Source organism: Rhinolophus sinicus, chromosome 6 (assembly GCF_057876585.1).
Source record: "Rhinolophus sinicus isolate RSI-liver-muscle chromosome 6, RSI-T2T, whole genome shotgun sequence".
NCBI classification, from domain to species: Eukaryota; Metazoa; Chordata; class Mammalia; order Chiroptera; family Rhinolophidae; genus Rhinolophus; species Rhinolophus sinicus.
In genome coordinates, this window is record NC_142506.1 from 23172870 (window position 1) to 23197044 (window position 24175).

General features: G+C 33.9%; 1 protein-coding gene across 3 annotated transcripts in view; it reads left to right on the forward strand.

Annotated features, from left to right (window-relative positions):
- The window catches only part of NUDCD1 (NudC domain containing 1), a 54414-nt gene that overhangs the window by 10474 nt on the left and 19765 nt on the right, over positions 1-24175 (forward strand). For 2 of the 3 annotated variants that reach the window (XM_074316781.2, XM_074316782.2), the window contains 5 exons: positions 7505-7690; positions 10977-11157; positions 13541-13720; positions 17181-17388; positions 22146-22290. In XM_074316781.2, the coding sequence (XP_074172882.2) occupies positions 7505-7690; positions 10977-11157; positions 13541-13720; positions 17181-17388; positions 22146-22290 (900 nt within the window). The remainder of the gene's footprint in view (positions 1-7504; positions 7691-10976; positions 11158-13540; positions 13721-17180; positions 17389-22145; positions 22291-24175) is intronic. The other variant, XM_019750637.3, reaches the window with a different exon arrangement.

Sequence of the window (24175 nt, forward strand, 5' to 3'; positions counted from 1 at the left end):
TCCATTTATTTAGATCTTCTTTTATGTCCTTAAGTAAGATTTTTAGTTTTCCCTTTATCTTATACTCGTTTTATTAAATGTATGCTTAAGTATTTTATAGCTTCTTAATTTGCTGTTATAGAACATAGCTATTTCTACTTTCTAGGTGCTTATTGATAAAGACTTTGTTGTATAAATAGCCACCTTATTTCATAATTCCATCATTTTTTACCTACTCCCATTTAGGTTTTCAGAGTATACAATTATATTGTCAGCAAAAGGAAACGGTTTTAGCTCTTCTTTTTCAGTGTTTATAAAAATGGAAATAACGTTCTGTCATTTCAGATTTATCTTATTGGTGTTACTAAACAGAACCTCCAAGAAAATGTTAGAATAATAATGGGGATTGCAGGTATCCCTGTTTAGTTCTTAATTTTAATTGTAATGGCTTTTAAATTTACTTAAGAAAATACTGGGATTTCAGGTCAAGATGGCGAAGTAGGTAAACGCTGTGCTCACCTCCTCCCACAGCAACATCAAAATTACAACTAAATTACAAAACAACACCCTTGAGAACCACTTTAAGACTAGCTGAACTGAGTTCTTATAACTAAGACTATAAAGAAGAAACGGTCGGAGATGCAAAGTGGGGTGGTCCCACAGTCACGTGTGGTGATTAAGAATTGGGAGGGATATCTTGGCTGCAGAGATCCCCACTAAGGACCGAGAAGTATAGTTTAAAGGACTTCTGGGACAACATCCAGCATAACATTCATACCATAGGGGTACCAGAAGGAGAAGAGTGAGAGTAAGGGATTGAAAACATCCGAACAAATAATGACTGAAAACTTTCCTAACCTGGTAAAGGAAATAGACATATAATTCAAGGAAGCTCAGAGCCCCAAACAAGATGAACCCAAAGAGGCCCACACCAAGACACATCATAATTAAAATGCCAAAGGTTAAAAACAGAATCTTAAAAGAAGCAAGAGAAAAGCAGTTAGTTACCTACAAGGGAGCCCCCATAAGACTGGCAGCTGATTTCTCATCAGAAACTTTGCAGGCCAGAAGGGATTGGCAGGAAATATTTAAAGAGATGAAAAGTAAGGACCTACAACCAAGATTACTCTACCCAGCAAGGCTATCATTTAGAGTTGAAGGACACAGAAAGAGCTTCCTAGACAAGAAAAAGCTAAAGGAGTTCATCAACACCAAACCAGTATTACAGGGAATCTTAGAGGGACTTCTTTAAGAAGAAGAAGAAAGAAAGAAAGAAAAAAAATAGGAATAACAAAACGGCAATAACTATATACTTATCAATAATTACTTGAAATATAAATGGAATAAATGCTCCAATCAAAATGGCTGAATGGATAAGAAAACAAGACCCACATATATCCTTCATAGAAAAGACCCACTTCAGATCTAAAGGCACACACTGCCTGTAAGTAAAGGAATGGAAAAAGATACTTCACGCAAAAGGAAAAGAAAAAAATGCTGGGGTGGCAATACTTATATCAGATAAAATACTCTTTAAATGAAACAGGCTAAAACAAGACAAAGAGGGACATTTTATAATGATAAAGGGATCAATCCAACAAGGGGATATCACCCTTGTAAATACTATTTATGTATCCAACATAGGAGCACCTAAATACATAAAACAAATGTTGATGGACATAAAGGGAGAGAGAGACAGTAATAGCAGGGGACTTTAATACACCACTGACTCAATGGATGGATCATCCAGACAGAAAATCAACAAGAATCCAGCAGCCTTAAATGATACATGAGACCTGATGGATTTAATTGATACTTTTAGAACATTTTACTTATATGGGGAATCTATAAAATGATAAATGAACAAACAAAACAGAAACAAACTCATAGATGCAGAGAACAAACTGATGATTGCCAGATGAGAAATGGGTTTGGGGCTGGGTGAAAAAGGTGAAGGGATTAGAAGTACAAATTGGCAGTTACAAAACATTCATGGGGATGTAAAGTACAGCATAGGGAATATAGTTAATAATATTGTAATAAGTATGGTGCCAAGTGGGTACTAAATGTATCAGGGGGAATCACTTTATAACTTATATAAATGTCTAATCACTGTGCTGTACACCTGAAACTAATACAATACTGAATACTAACTATAATTGAAAAAAAAGAAAATACTGTTGGTTTTTGATAAATGGCTTTATTGTTTTAAGGTTGTTTCCTTCAACTTCTGTTTCTATTTAATGGTTTTTAAGTAGAATGGCTGTTGAATTTTATCACATTCCTTTCAGCACCCACTTATTGTTAATGATTGTGTGCTTTTCATTAATTTATAATGCAGTGATTTAAATTAATATAATTAAATTCCATAATTTCCTTGAATAAATCCTTTTAGAAAGAGCATATATATTTTTAGATACATTGTTTAGATTATATTTGCTGACATTTTATTTAGAACATTTGTATTTATTTTCACAAGTTATAGTACTTTTTCATTTTGTTTTTACTGATATGTATCAGATTTTGATTAAAGTTTTTCTGGCTTCCTTAAATGAATTGGAGAATTTTCTGGAAGTGAAATGGTTTAAGATTGAAACGATCAGATTTCTGTGTTTCAAAGATCCTCTTTGGACCTATTATGTGTCCTGCTGTCCTTTTCAATGTTCAGTTCTCTAATCACCTATCCAATGTATTCTACGGTAATTAGTTTATACAAGCTCTGTTCCTTGGGTAATGTATATTTTATTTTTTATGTTTTTTATTTTTGGCTAGGGAAAATCATCCATTTCCTCTTAAGTTTTCAAATTTGTTGCTGTAAAGTTGAGTGTATTGTGCTATTAAGATTGTGTCTTCTCTTTTTTCTTTTCTGTAGTTTTCCTCTTTTTTCCTTAACCAAACTTTAGAAGGGTATTATTTTATTTTTAATGGCCCATATTTGGGGTTGTTTTATTTTTTTTCCTGCTTATTAATTCAGCTTTTGTCTTTGGTTTTCAAACTATTGCACATCAGAGTCACTTGGAATAATTGATCAAAACAAAAGCTAACTTCAGTTTACCATTCCCGAAGATCCTGATTCAGTATGTCAGCGTTGGGCATGGTCTGGGAATCTGCATTTTATCAAGCATCTCAGATGATTTGGCTTGTGTTCAGTGACCAAGTTTTGAGAAACTCTACACCTGGAGAGTTTATTCTGAAGAACACCACACTTATTTCGTATTTTTCTGATCGGCAACAAAAGACGTCAACCTGCTTTTTGAACTGTGTTGGGGGCAAGTGGAGAATATTGGCCACTGACTCCACATTGGCCCTTTTTTTATAGCAGAAAACAGTTGTTCTCATGTCCATTTTATTGTCTGAGTTTGTTGTAATCAAAGCCACATATGCTCAAAGCCCTCAGAAGCTCTTTTCCTGTGGCTAGTGTAAAATGACCAGCCACCCTTGTTCAATCTGGGCTAGACATTATTGTGGTAAAAGTGAAGGCAGTGGGGCCCAAGAAAGGAAATCCACACATCGCTTGGCCTTTAGATTTTGTCAGGAGACTGCAGGTGGCAGCAGTTCAACACAGAGGTTTTAGAGGCATTCAACTTATAAGTCAGTTTCATTTGTGGGTTTACAAATCTTTAATGTTAGAGCAATGTCAATTGGGAAGAAGTGTGCTTAGAAAGTAGAAAACCTTAGGGAAGCAAAAAAAAAAAAAAATGTGTTTAAAATTTAGTTCTTTATCATATCATTTTATTATGGCATTGTGGCTTATTTTAAAATAATGTGTGCATTTTCTTAATATTTAGGGACTTAATTATGTCATAATGTTTTTTTCCGTGTACCTGAAAAACTGGTTTCTGCTGCTAAAGAAGAGTGTCATCTTGTGGTGCCTCTTTAAATTGCACTTAAAAATCATTGGTGAGCCTGTGTTTTGGAGTGACAGGTTATATACAACTACTTGTTAGTTCAGCTCAACTGTATGTTTAGACCTGAATCTCAGCTTATTTTCTGTGGTTGAGCTTATTAATAGGAAGCCATTTATTTACCTGGTTAAAGAAAAAAATTATAAAAAAGAGGACTAAGTTCTTGGAATTGTGTGCTTAATGCATTATTGAAAGCTTTGTGTTACACAAGCATTACTCAAGTCAAACTGCAGTTAATTAAAACCATCATTTCTTAAAGCTTTAGCAACAAAAAGGAAAAAGGAAGAGTTTTTTTCAAATAAACTTGAAAGTTATTAGTGATGAAAGCCTTTCTCTAGAAAAAAGATCACTTCCTTTTAAAAGGGCAAAATTTTAAATGTCAGTGTCTAATAATACTAGTAAATGGCATTTTTATTTAATTTTGTTTAACCATTTTTTTAAAACTTCAGTAACCCTTTCTATAAATGTTAGGAAAATGTTTTGTTAGTTCAAAGCTTGTCTGCTTGTAGATGAAACTAAGAGGACCCTAACTCCTGTTTAGAGATTTTTTAAATAAATATATAGTTTCTATGTTAATAGTTATTTAACATTTATTTATAGTGTCAATTGTACACAGTATGTGGACGTTATAATTTTTGTACTATGTTTTATTGACTTAGAAATCTAATTAAAAATACTGTATAATAGCATGAAAGAAAGCTAAATATAGTAGTTGTATTCATAGTGGGGCTTTTGGAAGGGGAGTATCCTAGAATTGCAGCGAGATCTGAGGTATCATTTGTTAGAAAAATTTGGGAAGTGGTTCTTCTCAAGAAAGTGTGGAATAGAGGAAAGAACATCAACCTTTGTAGTAGATTCCACCAGGATTTAAGTCTTGGCCCTGCCATTTTCTAGCAGTGGAGTCTGGGCACTTAATCTTTTTGAAACAGAGCTCTTTGTCTTCTTAAAATGGGGATAATAAGTTCAACTTCATAGGGTTTGGTAACAATTAAATGAGATGGTAAAATGTCAAAGCATTTATTTAATGCAGTGCTTTTACATTATAGTCATTCAGTAAGTGAATGAAATTCAATGAAATTTTAATTATTTTGCAACTCAGCTGTGAAATGTTACCTCAGAAAGATTTTCAATAGCTTTGAACATAGTTACATTAACATTTTTTGTCTAGAACAAGAAAATGATCTGGTGGAATCAGGCCATTATAGATGCCACTAACATATAAAGTGTTACTATGAGAACACTTTGTAAGACTGTCAATGAAGGTTATCCAGAAATAATTTAATATTCTAATTTGTTTTATCCATTTAAAAATTAAAATGTACCCTTTGAGAATTAGATTTCAGAAATCAGGAATATTCAGGTTGTTTTCACTTAAACTGTCATTTAACTTAATAAGAAAAATACGGTGTGTTTTGTTTTGTATTTTAATTAATTTTGGCTTTACGTTTTCATACTAGAATACCTTAATCATTCTGTTGGATATTGCAATCATTTATTGATAATCAGACTTCAGTCAATTGTAACCTTGTATTTAAAAGAAAATGGCTTAAAACAACCTTTATAATTATGTATGAAATGAAGTGACTTAAGTTTAGCCCTGCATTCTTCCTATTAGTTCACTAGATTAGATGCGGTGAAGGGCATATTGAGGAGGTCACTAGAAAGCTTTACTCTGAAACAATTGTTTTGAGGAAGAAGTCCCATTTTATTTTATCTTACTAACATCTTTCAATTATGTATATCACATATAAATTGCTCAGTGAAAAAATATAGGCAAGCCATGTATTCAAAGTAAAAAGGGAAAGTTTCCCCTTACCCCCATTCTCTTCTACCACCGGTCCCACTCCCACCTTATTTTCCTTTCTAACGGGACAGTATTAACAGACCAGGTGTCTGTCTACACCTTACTCTGTGCTGTCTTATCACATTTGTTTGTTTCAACATAAGTGGATTTATACTGTACATATTCTGCATCTTTTTTTTTCAGTTATTTTCTTGGAGGTCTTTTTTATGTCAGTATGTAAACCCACTTCAGTATATTTAACACTTACTTGGATTTATTACTTTTTCAGCAAAGGCGAATGTACAGCAAGAGGAACCACAGTGTCTCAGTAAGAGGATGTTAGAAAGGACATACAAGATTGGGCTTGTCTTAGGTGGTTTAGGGGAAGGATTTGGTCATTCTAAAAACTTTATGCCAGCTGTATTTGTCATTGCATTTTCATTATTTAATTCAATGTTATGTAAATCAGGAAAATAGGAGTACAAAAAGAAGGAAAGGTGCTGTTTGAAAGAAAACTAAATTGTACGATTATGCTTTAGAAACAATGGGTAACTAAGAAACTTGCGGCTGGTAAGAACATTCCATATAGCTTATTTAAATTTTATTAATATCTAAACAGTTCTAGGAGCAGGGAATGAAATATGTGAATCAAGGATTATTTTTGTCCTGTAGGAAAAACTGTTAACTGAAAACTAAAATAACAACAAAAAATTATTGAATACAGTGTCTGAGAGGAAGTTTATTGAGTAGGTGTATGAGAGGAAGTATATTTTTTGAATTGTAGGCCTTTGTATATATTTTCTTATAAAACATTTTAATGATGTAATCCATCTTGCAGCTTTAAGTTATGAGGACATGGACGCAATAAATGTGTGTTAACAAAAGACTAAGTTAGTAGTCTAAATGTAACGTTTTCATACCACAGGTTGGTGTCTATGTAGGCAGTTAGAACATAATGTTGTCTTTCCAATTAGATACAAATGCTGATCATTAACTCCAAATATAAGAGAAGAAGGAAGACTAGATTACTGCATTGTATTATATATTTCTGTGCAACAACTTCAGAATTTCGTGACTTATGGTGATTACCTTATTAGGTATATATAAATTTTGAGTAACTGTGCTGTATACCTGTAATTAATATAATATTGTATGTTACATTAATTTTTTAAATTTTTTTAATTGGGGAACAGTGTGTGTCTCCAGGGCCCATCAGCTCCAAGTCTTTGTCCTTCAATCTAGTTGTGGAGGGCACAGCCCACTGGCCCATGTGGGAATCGAACCGGCAACCCTGTTGTTCAGAGCTCGTGCTCTAACCAACTGAGCCATCCAGCCGCCCCTGTATGCTACAATATTTTAATTTAAAAAACCTTAGTGACTAGAAACAAACATTTGTTATCTCACACAGTTTCTGTGGGTCAGAAATCAGAGACTGACTTAGCTAGGCGGTTCTGTCTCAAGTTTTCTCATAGATTTGTAGCCACGAAAGATGTCAGCCAGGACTGCAGTGATATGAATGCTTGACCAGGGCTGAAGGAGACACTCCCAAGGTGATTTACTCACAGGGTGCTGGTTATTGTCAAGAGCCCCGGGTTCCTACCCATGTGGGTCTGCCATGTATAATCCAAGAGAGACAGCAAGATGTAAAGCCTTTATGACCTAATCTGAGAAGTCGCATACCATCACTTCTGCCCTATTTTATTGGAAGTGAGTCAGTAATATAGCTCATACTCCAAAAGAGGGGAATTAGGTTACTACACTGCAGATATTTATTCTGTATATGTGTATGGACCAATGAGAGGAACGGATTCATTTATAATATTTGGCTTCTTTTTAGGACACTGCCTTAGGAAAACCACGAGAAGTATTTCGACTTCCTACAGATCTGATGGCATGTGACAATCGCCTTTGTGCATCTATCCATTTCACGTCTTCTACGTGGGTGACCTTGTCAGATGGAACTGGAAGGTTATATCTCATTGAAACTGGTGAACGTGGAAATAATGCTTCTGAAAAATGGGAGGTAAGGATGTTGTTTTTTAGATTTATGCAAAGTGTGGAAAGTATATAATTTAATGACCTTAATGATTTTGAAATAACGCTTTTTAGGGATAGTTTATGTTTGACCTCTTGCTTTTTGTAATATATGATGTTTTGAATATCCTTTTAATTAAATTATAAAATATATACCTTTTACAAAACAGATACCCTGTTTTCCCAAAAATAAGACCTAGGCGGACAATCAGCTCTAATGCGTCTTTTGGAGCAAAAACTAATGTAAGACCCAGTCTTATTTTACCATAATATAAGACCGGGGCTTATATTAATTTTTGCTCCAAAAAACGCATTAGAGCTGATTGTCCAGCTAGGTCTTAATTTTCGGGGAAACACAGTATGTTAACCATTAGTGTTTTGATGTGGGGTCAATGCAGTTGTCAAGAATTGCATTCGCTTTTCAGAAAATATGTCTTGAGTGTTTTATGTGTATAAAGCAATGCGCTAAGCATTGACATTGCCTTCTTCTTGAAGAAGAGTTGGCCAAAAAATTACACTGGCATATCTTTTCTCCTCTACTCGTGTTATATTTGCTGGTATGTTTATGGGTCTAGCATGCTTCCACTGCACCACTCTGTATGTTTACTTTGGTCAGAGTATTCCCTACTTAGAAAAATACACTACAACATACTGTAAAAAGGTGCCAATCTATAAGATGCCATTTTTACTTCAGTTTTCTTAATGTAACAGATTTAAATCTGAAGGGCAGGTTAGGATTTTAATAATAATAAGTAAGGAATTTCCCTAGAACCACGGTTTTTGAAAGTGGAAAAGAATGACACTGAGTACACTAATAAGAGTTTTGTGATACTGCGACTAACAGCACGCGGCATTTAGTTCTGGGTAAAGAGATAGGGACTTAATATACTTGCATCTTACAAGACGTTTTTATCAGACCAACAGATATCTACCAAGGCCAGGCTTTAATTATTTGAGAAAAAGCAAGAAGGCCTTGCAATGAAATGGTTTACCTTTCTTACTAAGTCAAACTAAATGGCATATAGTACTAAATTGTCTTGTGTTGAAAAACTAAACAAAAAACACAGTGTATGACCAGAACAACAGTAGCCTGTTTACTGAGGGGCCTTTGCAGGCCTCTGCAATCACAGTTTCAAATAGTCACTGGACACTATGATGTTTTCTACTATACCCTCCAGTAATAACTTTTTTTTTCCGTTTTTTAACTGGAGCAATGTATATAGCACAACTACCTGAAACATTTAGAAGGAGTTTGGGGAATGATGGGCAGGAAATATATGAATGAGAACTTATCTAATATTAACAAGCTGTGAAGATTCTGCTGGTTTTGACCAGGAAGAGACACACTCACCTTCAGCTTAAAATAAAACTGCATATTTAGCTAGAAGGACATTCATACGGGTTTATGATTCATTTGGTTTCTGCTGTGTATATCCCCTTGGCACATATTAGGCCTTCAATAATATTTTTAAACTCAATTAAAAATTTGAGTCTACTTCATGCTTGGGGAGGTGGGGAGTGGGACAGAGATGGGACTTGGACGTTAACTGAGTGAGAGGGCTACTATGGAATACCGGTCACTTTAAGAGAAACGACTTAGGAGAGTTTTAGGACTTGGGGGGATTTGGTGTAACAGAGGCAGCTAAAGGTAGGAGTGGTTAGGTGGTGTGGTAGGACATTCGGGGGCCAAGCAAGCATGATGCTGATGAATGAAGTGTAGAGAGAAATCAGACAAGAAGACTCCCTGCTTTCCCAAGTGTGCCTCTAAGGGAGGTATATCAACAACATCACAGCTGAGTTGCTGGGCTTGTTCAGAGCCTGGAAAGTTCAGCCTGACAATTTTTAGAAGTCCAGACACCTTCTCCTCTGGTCTCGTTCCAGTCCCTTTCATGCACTAGAGAGAAAGAGGAGGAAACAGTAAACTAGCTACTTGTACCTGGCAAAACTTAGTATTTTTCCTTCTTCTCCTTTGTTTTCCCAGTCCCCCATACAAAAGGAAAACCCAGTCAACCAACTAAAAACCTGTCTTGATAATCTCTGTTCTGAGTATTTGAGTTTTTGTTGCTGTTGTTTTTCTGCTTATGGAAGACTTTAGAATGGATTCCAAAGGACTCCTAGTTGAATAATTTTCAGAGTTGCTCAAACACATAGGAAAATCGGTGATGTTAATGCATACTTTTCTTCCTTCCCTCCCTTTCTTTTTTCTTTCTTTCCTTTCTTCCTTTCCTTCCTTCCTTTCCTTCCTCCCTCCCTCCCTCCCTCTCTCTTTCTTTTTTTCTTCATACTTTATAAGGCTTTCTAGTAGGAGCAGATACGAGGGGATTCCAGATACAAGTTTTTAAAAATCGCTAATTTTTGTTTTTCAGTTAGGTGGTTTCTTTTTTAACTATTAGGTTTGTGTAAAAGTAATTGCGGTTTAACAGATTAAACATAATTGCAAATGCCACAATTATTTTTGCACCAACCTATATTTACTTTTCATTTATTTGAAAATCTTGTTTAGAAATCAGTCTTAAAACCTCTCCTATTTAATAGTATTTACTTTAATAAAAATATGTCTTTTAAATTATGTGCTTGTGGTATAAAAAAATTGATAAGATTTAATGTGTCTCCATAGTATGCTTAGATTTCCTTTTTTAAAGGCAACTTCAGTATTATGTTTTATATAGACTTGATTGAATTATACCTTGCAAATGTAAAGGACTATTGTTTTTGGAGAAATAAAATTTTAGAGATTTGTTTTCCAATTCCTTTGACTCTTGTTTCGTAAGCTTTCAGAAAACACAGAAACAAACCAAAAACAAAAACAATAGGAGAAAAGCACAGACACATGCATGCACAGTGTCCAGAAACTAGGAGAAAGGAAGCAGAAATTAACCATATATGAGATGGGAGGAGATGGAAGAATGAATAGTATTGACCTTCTCAAGTCCTCTCTTTGTGTATAGAGCACTGTTTTGCCGTGATACTTCTTTTCTAGGAGATTGCTTTTAGTTGTCTTTCTCCTCTAGATGCTGTTTGGATGCCCTGTTGTTTTCTGTGTTTTTAAGGCAAGAGAACTGATAAGTTTTCTCTGTTAAACAATTATGTATTAAAAGTTCTTCAAGGAATATTACTTAAATTGCAACCTTTATTAAAGGCTTTTTCAATTTTGTATTCCTTATAGTAAGTAGTATCCAAATTAATTGTTGGATTGTCAGAATTCTCTGTATTCCCTCTGTTATATACATTCATGTTATGTATACATTTTTGTATGTTGTTTTTTTATATTGTAGATTATGTTTAATGAAGAGCTTGGTGATCCTTTTATCATAATTCACAGTATCTCATTGCTGAAAGCTGAAGAACATTCAATAGCTACCCTACTTCTTCGAATAGAGAAAGAAGAATTGGACAGGAAAGGAAGTGGTTTCCATGTTTCCTTGGAGTGGGTCACTATCAGTCAGAAAAATAAAGGTAAAACAACAAAATTATGAATCTCTTCATAGTGGTTGCCATAATGTAGTAGTCTTGAAATGCAAAGCTGTTCCTATAAATGCTGTTTGCTTTTTCTTGGGCATTGTGTTATGATTCCTGCCACTTAGTAGAATGAATATCTATAGTTTCTCCTTAGTGTGGGTTATAAAAAAAAAATTCATGTGCCTCCCCAGTCAATTATGCCTTTTTGTATAAAAGGAGACATTATTACATAATTTTTGAACAATTTAAAGCATATATTTTTAATATATACAAATATATACGTATATATGTATGTGTATGTGTGTGTGTGTGTGTGTGTGTGTGTGTGTGTGTGTGTATAGGAATAGTTTATACGTAAGCTGAATAAATTTCCTAGATTTGTTCTTTGAAGTATTCAATGTAATTTGTTTGTTTTTCTACTCAGTGTTGTAGTTTCATCTCTGGAAGAACACAGTATCTTAAAAGTTTAGATTCGGTATTGGAAAATTTTATGTAAAAGACTAGATGGTAACCATACAAACTGTGTCACAGCTGCTCAACTAGGACCCTGTGGTACAAAAGCAGCCAGACAATACACGATGAGTATAGCTGTATTCCAGTAATACTTTATGGACACTGACATTTGGATTTTATATAATTTTTACATGTATTTAAGTATTATTCTTTTATTTTTTTAACCATTTAAAATACAAAATTCAATCTGTGGCACACACTGTATAGTATACAGATAGAGCCCTGCTTGAGATAAGAAAAGCTTTATTGTGTTTTTCTTAATGTATGTAACATCTTATAGGAGAAATCGTCATGCATGTCCTGTCTATTCTCCAAGACATAGAAGGGACTTGGTTCTGTGACTGCTTTAGCTCAATCCACAACTCTCATCAGATTGCCTCAGAACACAGTGGCACTCTGCTCTAGTACCATCACCTCTATTCCCTTCATCTTTGTTTCCTTGCTTCAACTGAACAGATATATTTAGACTCACTTTTCTTTTTTCTTCCCCAAATAATTTTAATTATTTCTCCTTAATGTCTCATTCCTTTTTTCTTCCTAACTATTACCAGTATATAAAAATTGTGTCACTTTTTCTTTTTAAATGAACACAACAGAGCAGTGTTTTTATAAATTGTGTTGAGGGGAACATTTGATAAATTACATTTCTTCATCAAGTAAGTTTTAAAATGTGGGCATACAATATCCCCATTACACATTAAGTACGTTAAAGTTTCTAAAAATTTTGAGTAAAAGATATTAATTTTAATCCAGAATTTCCCAAGTTGTTTAACCATGGAATTCACTTAAGACCTACCTATTGTTTTCTGTCCCACACATATTGGGAAAGGCTCCCTATTTTATAGTGTCTAAGTTTGGGTCTTTAAGGCAGGTAGGACTGACTCTTTGCCCTGCATGTACCTGTGTAGGAAAAATAGGTTTTACTTCATTCATTGAAATGAAAAATCTGTTCTTAAATATGTATGAAATAAATGTGTGAATGTTGGTTTAGTGTGAAAACAATAATAGATGTTTTAGAATAGATAAATGTATTTGAGTTACAATTTTGACTATATTCAGTGTGAAGCTACAAGGTATGGACTCAACTGAAATGTTTGGTACTTTTTAAAGCAAAAAATGACATATCTTCATAGAAGAATAAATTCAGTTAATTTACCAGAAACTTTCAGAACACAGTTGTTTATATCTTAAAAATTCTAAGTATAATTATTTATGTTTCATTATAGTAGGCATGTAGATCTATATCTGAGTGTGTATAAAAATCATTTCTACTTTAAACATTGTCATTTTAGGCAAAACCTCTTATCTGTAGCTAGAATGGGTAGAAAAATAATCCGCTTCACACTCCCCCTTATCCTTAATTTGTGGCTCTTTTCAGAAGGTGTCTATCATACACTTGCAGGGAAAGTTGACAGTAGAAAGTAGTAGTCAAGGAAAAGATGAAATGTTCAGAGGCTGTTGTTTCAGCTCAGTCACTTTCATGATTTCGAAAACTGCTGTCCTATAGAAATTTCTGCAAGATAAGTGTGTTTTATATTTGTGCCATTCAGTGTGACAGCAGCTAGCCATGTGTGGCTCAATTTTACTTAATTTTAATTAAATAACCACTCTGACCAGTGACCACCACATTGGATAGCACGTTCTAAAACAATTCTCATGAAATCCAGTATTTTAAAATAGGGATATATTTACAGAATATTAGGTGGTCAATTTTTTTACTTTTACTAAAGGACACCTAATGGTGTGCCTTTTAATAGAACCTTTAAAATACTTAATTTTAATTAATATACAAATATTTTCAGAATATTTTTATAATAGTTTTTTATTTGTAATTTTTTTGTTCTAAAAATACTTTATTTTCTTTCAGATAATAAATATGAAATTGCTAAGCGTTATAGTCTCCGTGGAAAATCAGTGCCACATTATGCTGCTGTTGAGCCTGACGGGAATGGTCTAATGATTATCTCCTACAAGTCCTTCACATTTGTTCCAGTTGCTCAAGATATTGAAGAAAATAAGGATGAAAATATGTCAGAGAAAATCAAAGGTAATTTCACTTTTAATCTTTATAGAGCTCATGTGTATTTATATATATACATATTTATGTCTGGTTTGTCTTCCCAGTTATGGGTTTTACCAGGTGAAGATTGGTGCTTAATATTTTTTATTTTCCTTTACATTTACCAGAATAATCTTTTGTAAAATATACCATCTAAATAGTATAAACTAATTTAACTTAATAATTTTATAATTACCAAAAATGTTTAAATATATATATATTAGCTTATCTGATTAGATGTTTAATAAATACTTATCAAAAGAATAAATAATGTCTATTTGTTGTTGGCATTTGAGAAGCCAGCATATTAGTATTGAAGATAGTAATCTTTTAAAATAAGCTCAGGTCTGTTCATTATAGGTGTATTCCCTGTGTCCCCGAAAATAAGACCTAGCCAGACAATCAGCTCTACTGTGTCTTTTGGAGCAAAAGTTGATATAAAATCCGGTCTTATATTATGTAAGTAAAATAAGACCGGGTCTATATTATATTATGTAAGACCCGGTCTTATTTTACTATAAGAGCGGGTCTTATATTAATTTTTGCTCCAAAAGACGCATTAGAGCTGATTGTCCGGCTAGGTCTTATTTTCAGGGAAACACCGGTAATGTGCATGTTTTACTTTTCCTACAACTGAAAGAAAGTTCCTTTAGGGCATGCATAATCACTGACTGTTTTCTGTGTAGAATGACTGAATGAATGAAGGTCATGTTTTAGAATGAAGAGTAACATGGTCTTTCAGGAGAAATTTACATTTGTATACAAAGAACATATTCAAGAGACCATCCCTCTGTAATCATTACTGTTCATATTTCTGATGTTTATAGGCAAAGAATAATATATTTTTCTTAAGAGATTTTGCAGTATTTAACAATTATACATATTATCCTTTGAATCTACCTTTTTTGTTAATTATTTAAAATAATATTCGTTTCTATATTTTTATATATTTATACCTTTTTAAAAATGAATATTTTGAAAATACTAAATAAATATTTGAAAAATATTTTCCCTAGGTGGATAAATATCTCCTCAGAATACAAGAATTGTGCTTGGTGGCCTTTTATTTATTTAGCCTCTTAACAACGTAGTTTCCTCATATGTGATTTTTTTGTTGGTGTTAGACTCGCTCTAAGATCCTATTCCGAATAAATTCTACTTTTCTATCTTAATTATAATGTTAAACTCCCCTAGAGCTTAGCTAGAACAACTGTGCATATTTCTAGACCACATGCTCTTTAGAACTTAAATCCTTAGGTGAGCAATTGTGAAGGAATGAAAGAATGCCTTAATCCTTGGAACTATTTTACATAGTGTCTAAGATCATGTGGCTCCAAGACAGCTTGCAGCCTAGGTGGAACACGTGTTTAAATCACTACCTACCAGTCCAGGTATTGTTTTTCTTGTTGACATCTCACATTGTATTCTGAATGTCTCCTGAATTTATTACTGTCTGTTCTTCCCTTTTAATGTAAACCTCAAATCGCCCCTTTTTTTCTGTTTCCCTTCTAATAAACAGTCCTTACTAAATATTTGTACCCACTTTCTATTGGGAAATTTATTTTGCATTTACTTTGTGATTTTCACAATAATAAATGAAAAACAGAATTTTAAAAATTATGGATAGTTTCTTAATTATAGTATATTTTCTTTTAAACAGTCTTCATAGTATATATACTGGTTTCATTTTCTGTAAACCTCAAGAAGACTGATATTTTCTGTTACCTATTTAATATTGTTATGATGACATAAATAATAGTATTTTCTTTGAAAGACCTAAAACATGATCTCTAAATAGAAAGGCACTCAAAGCAACCAATAACTGAGAAAACTATTTAGGTGTTTGTGTATGTTTAGTGGAGAGAGGATTTAAAAATTCTGACTTTCCCTTTAGTCTGTTTCCATGGTTTCTAATTTATACTAAAAGCTCATGTGATTTTGCAAAGTCCTCCCACCATATCTGGCAGGAGTTATCCGTTGAGTATTATGTACAAACTGCCATAACTTTTGCAGTAGACAAAAATACGAAGAAGACAAATTACTTGCCTAGGGAACTTATTATCAATCTTTTAAGCTATTGTTCAAAGTTTTTCAGTGAATTTATATTAAAAATACTTTTAAAAGCAAAAGAGAGAGGATCTGAGAGGCTACTTAAAGGAATGTGATGCAGATTCGAAATTACCCCAAAGTAACAATTTTATCAACTGAAAACTCATGCATATTTTATATTTATTTCTATAATATAATGTTTGTTAATTTTTTTAACATCAAGTAAAAGTGACTCTTCTAGAAGATACACTATATTTATGCTGTATCTTTGAGCATATCTAGTACCCCCAAAGTGTTGCCATAAAACAGTGCAAAAATAACAAGAACAATAATAACCCACATTTAGTGAGTGTATATTTAGATAATAGAATTGATATTAAATGTTTTATGTATATTAGCTCATTTAATTGTCAACAGTCCTAGAGGTATATAATCTGTTATTATATGGATTAGGAAAATAAGGCTCAGAGATTAAATTACATACCAAAATTAATAAATGGTTGAGCCAGGATTCTCAGACCCAGAACTAGTCAACTCTGGAGCACTGGTTCCTAAGCACTATGTTATATTTCTTCTGGATGAGTGGATGGCCAGATTAATGCTTATGGATGCCATTAGGCAAATATTTATTCATTTTGCATTTAAGCACTATTTTCTTAGTTCCATAGTTACAATATGATGGGTCTAAAGGTGGTGTTTTTTTTTTTAGTAGCCGGCTTTTTAGGAGACAAGCAGAGAAGATGGAGAAGGAGGTGAAGGGAGGATTCTTTTACTGGGAACTTAGATAAAATATGCTGACAGCCTTTGCATTTCCTATGAAATTGCTTTCATGCAACCGAGTTGTGGGGTAGAAAAGCCAATACCTTTACAAGAAGAATATATCTTTTATTTTTGTGTGGATATATGTCCCACCAAATAGTGGTCTCCTGTATCACAGAGTTACATTGCCCTAACATGGGTAAATCAGGGCAGTGGTGGAAGTTTCAAACAGTAATTTATGACATATTTGATATTATTTGGATCTAGGAGTGCACTCATTGTGTGTGTATGTGTCCTATGTAAGGGAAGAGGGAGAAGGAGAGAAGGAGAGGTACTAGGAGGCACAGAGAGAAGCAATGGGGATAAAGGGGTCACTGTCATTAGTTTTTTATGAATACTTATCTCCTAGAGTATTAAGTAAGCCTGGAAGAGGAAAATGTGAAGTGCGATTGCTGTAACTCTTTGAGTGAAAATTCCCCAAAGAGATCTGTATGTGTTTGTTTATAATTACTTTTTTGTGAGATCACTAGAAAATACGCTAAGGTTTCTTTAGATGGGTATTCGTCTGTATGTTCTAGTCTCTAATTTTATATGTTTTATTCTTAATTTTTTATTATGGAATGCATTTTTCTTTTCCCAATAGAACCTCTGTATTACTGGCAACAGACGGAAGATGACTTGACAGTAACGGTGCGGCTTCCAGAAGACAGTACCAAGGAGGACGTCCAAGTACAGGTTGTGCCTGATCATGTCAACATTGTGCTGAAGGGTCAGAGGGTTTTGGAAGGAAATCTCTACTCGTCTGTCGATCATGAAAGCAGTACATGGATAATTAAAGATAATAATAGGTATTTTTTATAGTTTTATTTATATTTAAAATTTTATTTTTTATTATTTTACTTCCTTTTCTTTTTACTCTTTCTACAGCGGTTCCCTCAGAGGCGAATGCTATAATTGGTCTGATTCGTCTCTATATTTCTGATCATTTTTCTTAAGATAGATTAAAAATGGAATTACTGTGTCAAAGAACATAATTGTAGTTAAGATGAAAGATACTAGTATAGTTATTGCTTGCATTGTATGGTAGTGCTTTTCATTGCCAGCTCTGGATACAATAATAATAACCGTAACAATAATAATTAATAGGTAAAAGTGGTTTATTTTAATTTGTACTTTTTAAATTTTTTAATAAAAATAATTTTTTTCTTTTGTTACCTTTAACTTGCTGACTAGATAGTACATTCCCATTCTTTGAGATATGTAAAAGACGCCCTCAAACCCAGGTCCTCCCTTGGCATATGGCAAATACATACTCACAGGTGGAATAGTTCATATTTCTTTGAAAATTGTGGATAATAAATATTTTTCTTATGTGAATTAGCCATTTACATGTCTTTTGTGAATTAGGTATTCAGGACACATTCACAAAAAAAATACATGATAAATTCAACTTCATCTAAAAAGAGCTTTTCTGTATACCAAACAAAATTGAGCTCTTTTTCTCTTCTAAAGACACCATTAAGAACACAAAGAGGCAAGACATTGACTGGGGGAAAAATAGTCCCAGTACTCATCAAACAAAGAACTTGTGTTCTTAATTATAATAAAAACCTACTAAAATTCATAATAAAACGACAACCCAATTTTTAAAATGGTCAAATGATTTGAATAAACATATCACAATAGAAGATGTATGAATGGCTAGTAAGCACATGAAAATAATCATCATTAGTCATTAGGGAAATGCAAATTAAAGCCAGATGAGACACCAATGCATGGCAAAAACTAACATGATTGATAGTATCAAATGTTGGAAGGGTGTGGAGCACCAAGAAGCAACTTGTAGCTGATGGGAGTGGAAATGATACAATCACTTTGCAAAATGTTCTGCAGTTTCTTACCAAGTTAAACATGTACTTTGTAATCTAGAAACTCTACTCCTAGATATTTAGCCAAGAGAAATGAAAGCACATGTTAAAAAAACAACTCCCTCCCCAAACTCATAAAAGTGTAGTTGTAGCTACTTTATTCATAAAAGCCAAAAGCTGGAAACAGCTCAATGTTCATGAAAAAGTGAATGGATAAACATAATGTGGTATATTCATACAATGGGATGCTACTCTGCAATAAAAAAGAATGAACTATTGATAAATACAATATGAATGAATCTCAGAAACATTATATGGAGTGAAAGAAGCCAGAGACAAAAAAGTACATATGTGAAGTTGCGCATATGTGGAGTTCTAGAACTGGCAAGACTAACCTATGGTAATAAAAATCAGAACAGCAGTTACCTTTAGGGGTAGGACTGACTGGAAAAGAGTACAAGAGAACTTTGTGGATGATTCATCATCTTCATTGGGTTACACAGGTGTATGCATTTGTCTAACTCAATGAATTCTACACTTAAAATGTGTGAGTTTTGTCTATAAATTATACCTCAATAAAAGGTACATTTAAAAAATGGTGAAAAGGTTAAAGTTCTTATAAAACTAATCTGCCTCCACTACCATGGCAATTTACACATCTGTTGTCCCAGATACTTCACACCCCAATCATTTGAATTTATAAAATTATTCTCTTTCATTATCTATCAAGTCTTAGTAATTATTGAATTCAGTGATGGATTGATGAATAGTATTAGGCACTTAATTTTAACAGTGGTCCAATCTGGTCAAAGTAGGTATAAGTTAGATATTTTTTACTCTCAGTACAGTTCTTGATTAGTAGTATATGACCCATGTGAGTCTTTGGTATGAGTGTAAATCCTGGGAGTTTAAGAAATATATATGTAGTTCAAAACTGTTTTAACCTTTAAAAGCAGATATCCTGAATTCACTTTATTAATGGAGAAATTTGGTGCCTTGGTTACACATTTTTTTTTTCTTTTAAGTGTGTTTTTCTGGGACCCATCATCTCCAAGTCAAGTAGTTGTTTCAATCTAGTTGTGAAGTGGCCCATGTGGGGATGGAACCAGCAACCTTGTTAAGAGCACTGCCCTCTAACCAACTGAGCTAACCGGCCGCCCTACACTTTTTAATAAATTATTTTAAAAACTCAGTTATCTGAAAGATTGTTTTAAAGATATTTTATACCCACATATTCTATTTAAACATATTTTATGTGTGTGATAGATTTGAGGGTAGCATTATAAACTGGCAAACCAGCTAGAACAAATTGTTAAGAGTAAGTCTTTAAGCAGTAAACCAGCAAAGGTCTACTTCATGCAGCTACTTTCAGCATTTAATACAAGGGTGTCAGAACTGCGGCCCGCGGGCTAACTGCGGTCCGCAATCCATTGTTAATTGGCCCGCAGCAAATTCCAAAAATGTATTTAGTTTACTTAAATAAACCAGGTGAGGTAATAAGTACTTCACCTCGAGTGAGTGGCCCAGTTCTTTGTGTATTTTACCGCATATGACCCTTGGTAAAAAACATTGAAAAAAGTTTTGACACCCCTGATTTAATACACGAAAACAGACCTGTATTGTTTCTTCCATTAAATTTTAATGTACTTGGTTACTATTTTATGTTGCAAAAGATAATTACAGTGATGCGTATGTGGTACCCTTGGTTTAAAAACATGATTTTCTGTACTTGATTAAATTACTCGTTCATTTTCAACTAATGTTTCCTCTCCTGTTGGAAGAGTAGCTAGTCTATAGTTTACTATGTATGGGGTTTTATGTTCTTTTTGGCTTAGATGGCGGGATTTAATAGGCAGAAATGCAGTTGTGCTAGAAGGGGTGCACTAAGTGCAAATTTAATGATGGATCAGAAATTCTTTATAACTGAGACTGTATGAATTCTTCCTAACTTATTTAGGTAACAACTAAGAACAGTATTTATACATCCTGGTCAGTGGTAAACGTCCTGCACTAGTTAGCTACATGTATTTTTGCAGAGAGGCAGAGCAGTGCAGTAGTGAAGAACATGGGCTTGGAGCACGACGGCTTTACTGGTTTGTGACCTTGGCGAGTTCTTAACAACTTAGTGCTTTTTTTTCTTACTCGTATAATGGAGATAATAATAATTCTTACTTTATTTGGTTGTGGTGAGCAGTAAATGAGTTAAAACAGGTAAATTGCTTAAGACAGCACCTGGCATATGGTAAGCATTAGGTAAGTATAAGCTGCTGTCATTATTTTTATTACTGTCATTATTATCATCTTTACCATCATCATCATTATCAAGATTAGCGTTCTCCTTAGAAAATATAACTAAATGTGGGCATCGTCGATTGCGGTGGTAATTTTTAATGCTAATGATAGCAACTCATATTACATAAGAAATATATTTTGTATAGTCTCTTAAAATAACTAGTTTCAGAAAATTTTAAAGTGCTGCAATTAATTCATGAGGTGGTGATAATAACAGCCTTGAAAAAGAATAGCTGATAAGTTTGCGTGTTCAATTTGATAATTATGATAATAATTATTATTGTGTTCTTGCAGTTGTTTGCTTGCACTGGTTTTTCCAGGGCATGGATTAGTAAAGATGGCACATGGAAAAGGCTGCTTTGCTGTGGAATAGCTACCACCACCCCACTTTTCTCTGTGTTAACAGCAATGGCTGCTCCCAAAGTAGCTTACTCAGATTTCCCTTCCTATTCAGGAGGCACATGGGCAACTCCCTGTCCTATGTCCACAGTGGGCCCTGGCTGAGCTCCCCCTCCCTTTAGCACTGAATTAGACCTTAATCTCGGGAGTCCTTGATAGGCCCTTTTTAGTGCATTTGGAACTTGTGCTTAATGGTATAAATGTACTTAGATTTTAAGTTGATAGAGACCACATTAACAACATTTTTTTCCTGTATTACCAAAGTTAATATTTTTCTAATTCCTACATTTCTTTACAATTCTTAAAAGTCTGTATTTTAAAAATTAACATTTGTATTGATTTAACCTTCCTGACCTTTAGATTAATAATTACCATGTTTCTCTGAAAATAAGACCTAGCCGGACCATCAGCTCTAATGGGTCTTTTGCAGCAAAAATTAATATAAGACCCGGTATTATAGTAAAATAATTTATAGTAAAATAAGACCTGTCATATTAATTTTTGCCCCAAAAGACGCATTAGAGTTGATGATCTGGCTAGGTCTTATTTTGAGGGAAACACGGTATATACTATGGCTACTAGTCTGTGAAAATAAAGTTAATTGGCTCCACACGGAAAGAGGTGTCTTTCCAACTAACTTTATGTATCCACCCCCACCCCAGCCATCACCCTCACCACCACCACTCCCCAGTGAAATAGCTCAGATCCATGCTGCTTGCATTTCTGTTGCTTACGTTCAGTAACACACTGCACACCTGGACTACAGCAATACTTTCTGGGTTTTCTTACTCTTTCCAATCACTCCCCGCATCAAACCATTTGACATACTGTTTCCACTGGTACTTTCTTGTTTATTTATTAAATCTAATTTATACTTGGATTATAGATTTCCCATCATGCGCAAAATTAAAAAATGAACACAATTTTTGGTAACACATCTGGACATGGGAAGGGTAATTTCTATGGAAGATTCTTCTATTTGGTATTGGTTGTATAATTTGTATAGTTGTTTAATATAACAATACTTTTTTCATTTAAACTTCTAGCTTAGAGATTTCCTTAATTAAGAAGAACGAAGGACTGACATGGCCAGAGCTGGTAGTCGGTGATAAACAAGGGGAATTTATAAGAGACTCGGCCCAGTGTGCAGCAATAGCTGAACGTTTGATGCATTTGACTTCTGAGGAATTGGTAAGCATTGGCAGTAGAAGTTTGACTTTCTAAGGATCCAGAAGTATGTTATGTGAGGGTTGTGCTATATTTTTCAAACATTTTTCTTTTCCTAATGTAAAAGACACATATTAAGTATTGATGACTAGTGTTTAAATATGGTGCTTAAAATGCTAATATTCAGTCCTTACACTATGTGAATACGTGTGTGTGCACGCTGTCATGTTGTGTAGGGTGGATGTGCATGTATGTATGTTATATGTACACACATGGTCATCTCCACTTAACGACGGAGATAAGTTCTGAGTAATGACTCATGAGGTGATTTTGTCATTGTGTGAACATCATAGAGTGCACGTAGACAGACCTAGGTGGTCTACTACACACCTAGGCTGTATGGTATAGCCTATTGTTCTAGGCTACATGCGTGTACAGCATGTCACTGTACAAAACAACACAAGATTAAACCAAGCACTAGAACTGTGATCAAGAGAAATGGTAAACACAAGATGTACAAGGCTGCTGCTGGAGTAACACAGCATGCTGTTTTACAGCAAACTTTTTTTATAAGTGGAAAGAGTAGACTCTAAAATAACGATTAAAATTATAATAAATACATAAACCAGTAATATAGTCGTTTGTTATCACTATCAAGTGTTATACACTGTACATAATTATATGTGCTGTACTTTTATACAGCTGACAGTGCAGTTTTGTTTACGGCAGCATCGCCACAGACATGTAAGTAATACATTCCGTATGACTTACGATGGCTGTGACATCACTAGGTGATAGGAATTTTCCAGTTCCATTATAATCTTATGGGACCACCATTGTATATGCAGTCTGTCATTGACTAAGATGTCATTATGCAGCTCAAGACTGTGTGTGTGTGTGTGTGTGTGTGTGTGTGTGTGTGTGTACGTGTACTCCTTTAGAAAAATACTGACCAATGCTGACAGGAAACAAAAAGTATGATTTTACTGTCTACCTTGCTAATTAATCTACTTATCATCATTGAAATTTTCTAGGTGCGCTTAGAATATCACAAGGGGATATATATCACATACAGTGCAATTATTTTTGATTGACAGAGTGATTCACTGTAATAATTACAATAATTACACTACTTACCCAATTATGAGATTTTGTTGAATATATTCCCACTGTTAACTTGTAAAATAATTTTAAGAGTTTAAACACATGTATAGCATACATCAGAATTTCAGTTACATGTTTATTCACCAAAAATTATATCAACACATGTAAAATGTCTGTCTTATTGCCACCTAGAATTATAGTGATGAGGAAAACTGTATAATAGGGTTAGTTGCATCCTAAGGTAGAAAAGGAAATATTAGAATATTTAAATTAAAATGTCTCTGTCAAAATAAAACATGGCCAAAATGGAGAAACTAAGTTTCATGTTTCCCAGCAGTAATTGAAAATTTTGGGAATCATTGGAATTCATAAATAAGACTACAAAACTTTGATTTCATAGCATGCTACAGCACGCCATGTAGACTGCATTGCCCTGTGTTCATTCATTCAGCAAGTATGTGTTGTGATAGGGCTCTGGCGACAAAATAGTGACAGCGGTGGTGGCTTGTTCTGAATTGTAGATAATTGCTAACTGCCTTTTACACTTGGTGATTTCAAATGAATATCGGCATACATGCGTGAGTTATTTATGCCCGAATCCCCATGTGTTTGTTACATTTTGGAAAAAAACAAACATCGAGTCTCGTCATCTGCAACTGAAGTTAGTTTTGGGTTTTCCAATCTTTATACTTTTTCTTGCCTAACTACATTGGTTAGAACCTCTAATCCACTGTAAAATAGAAATGGTGAATAGTGAAAGCAGACATTCTTGCATTATTCGTGATCTTGGGAAAAAGAATTGAGT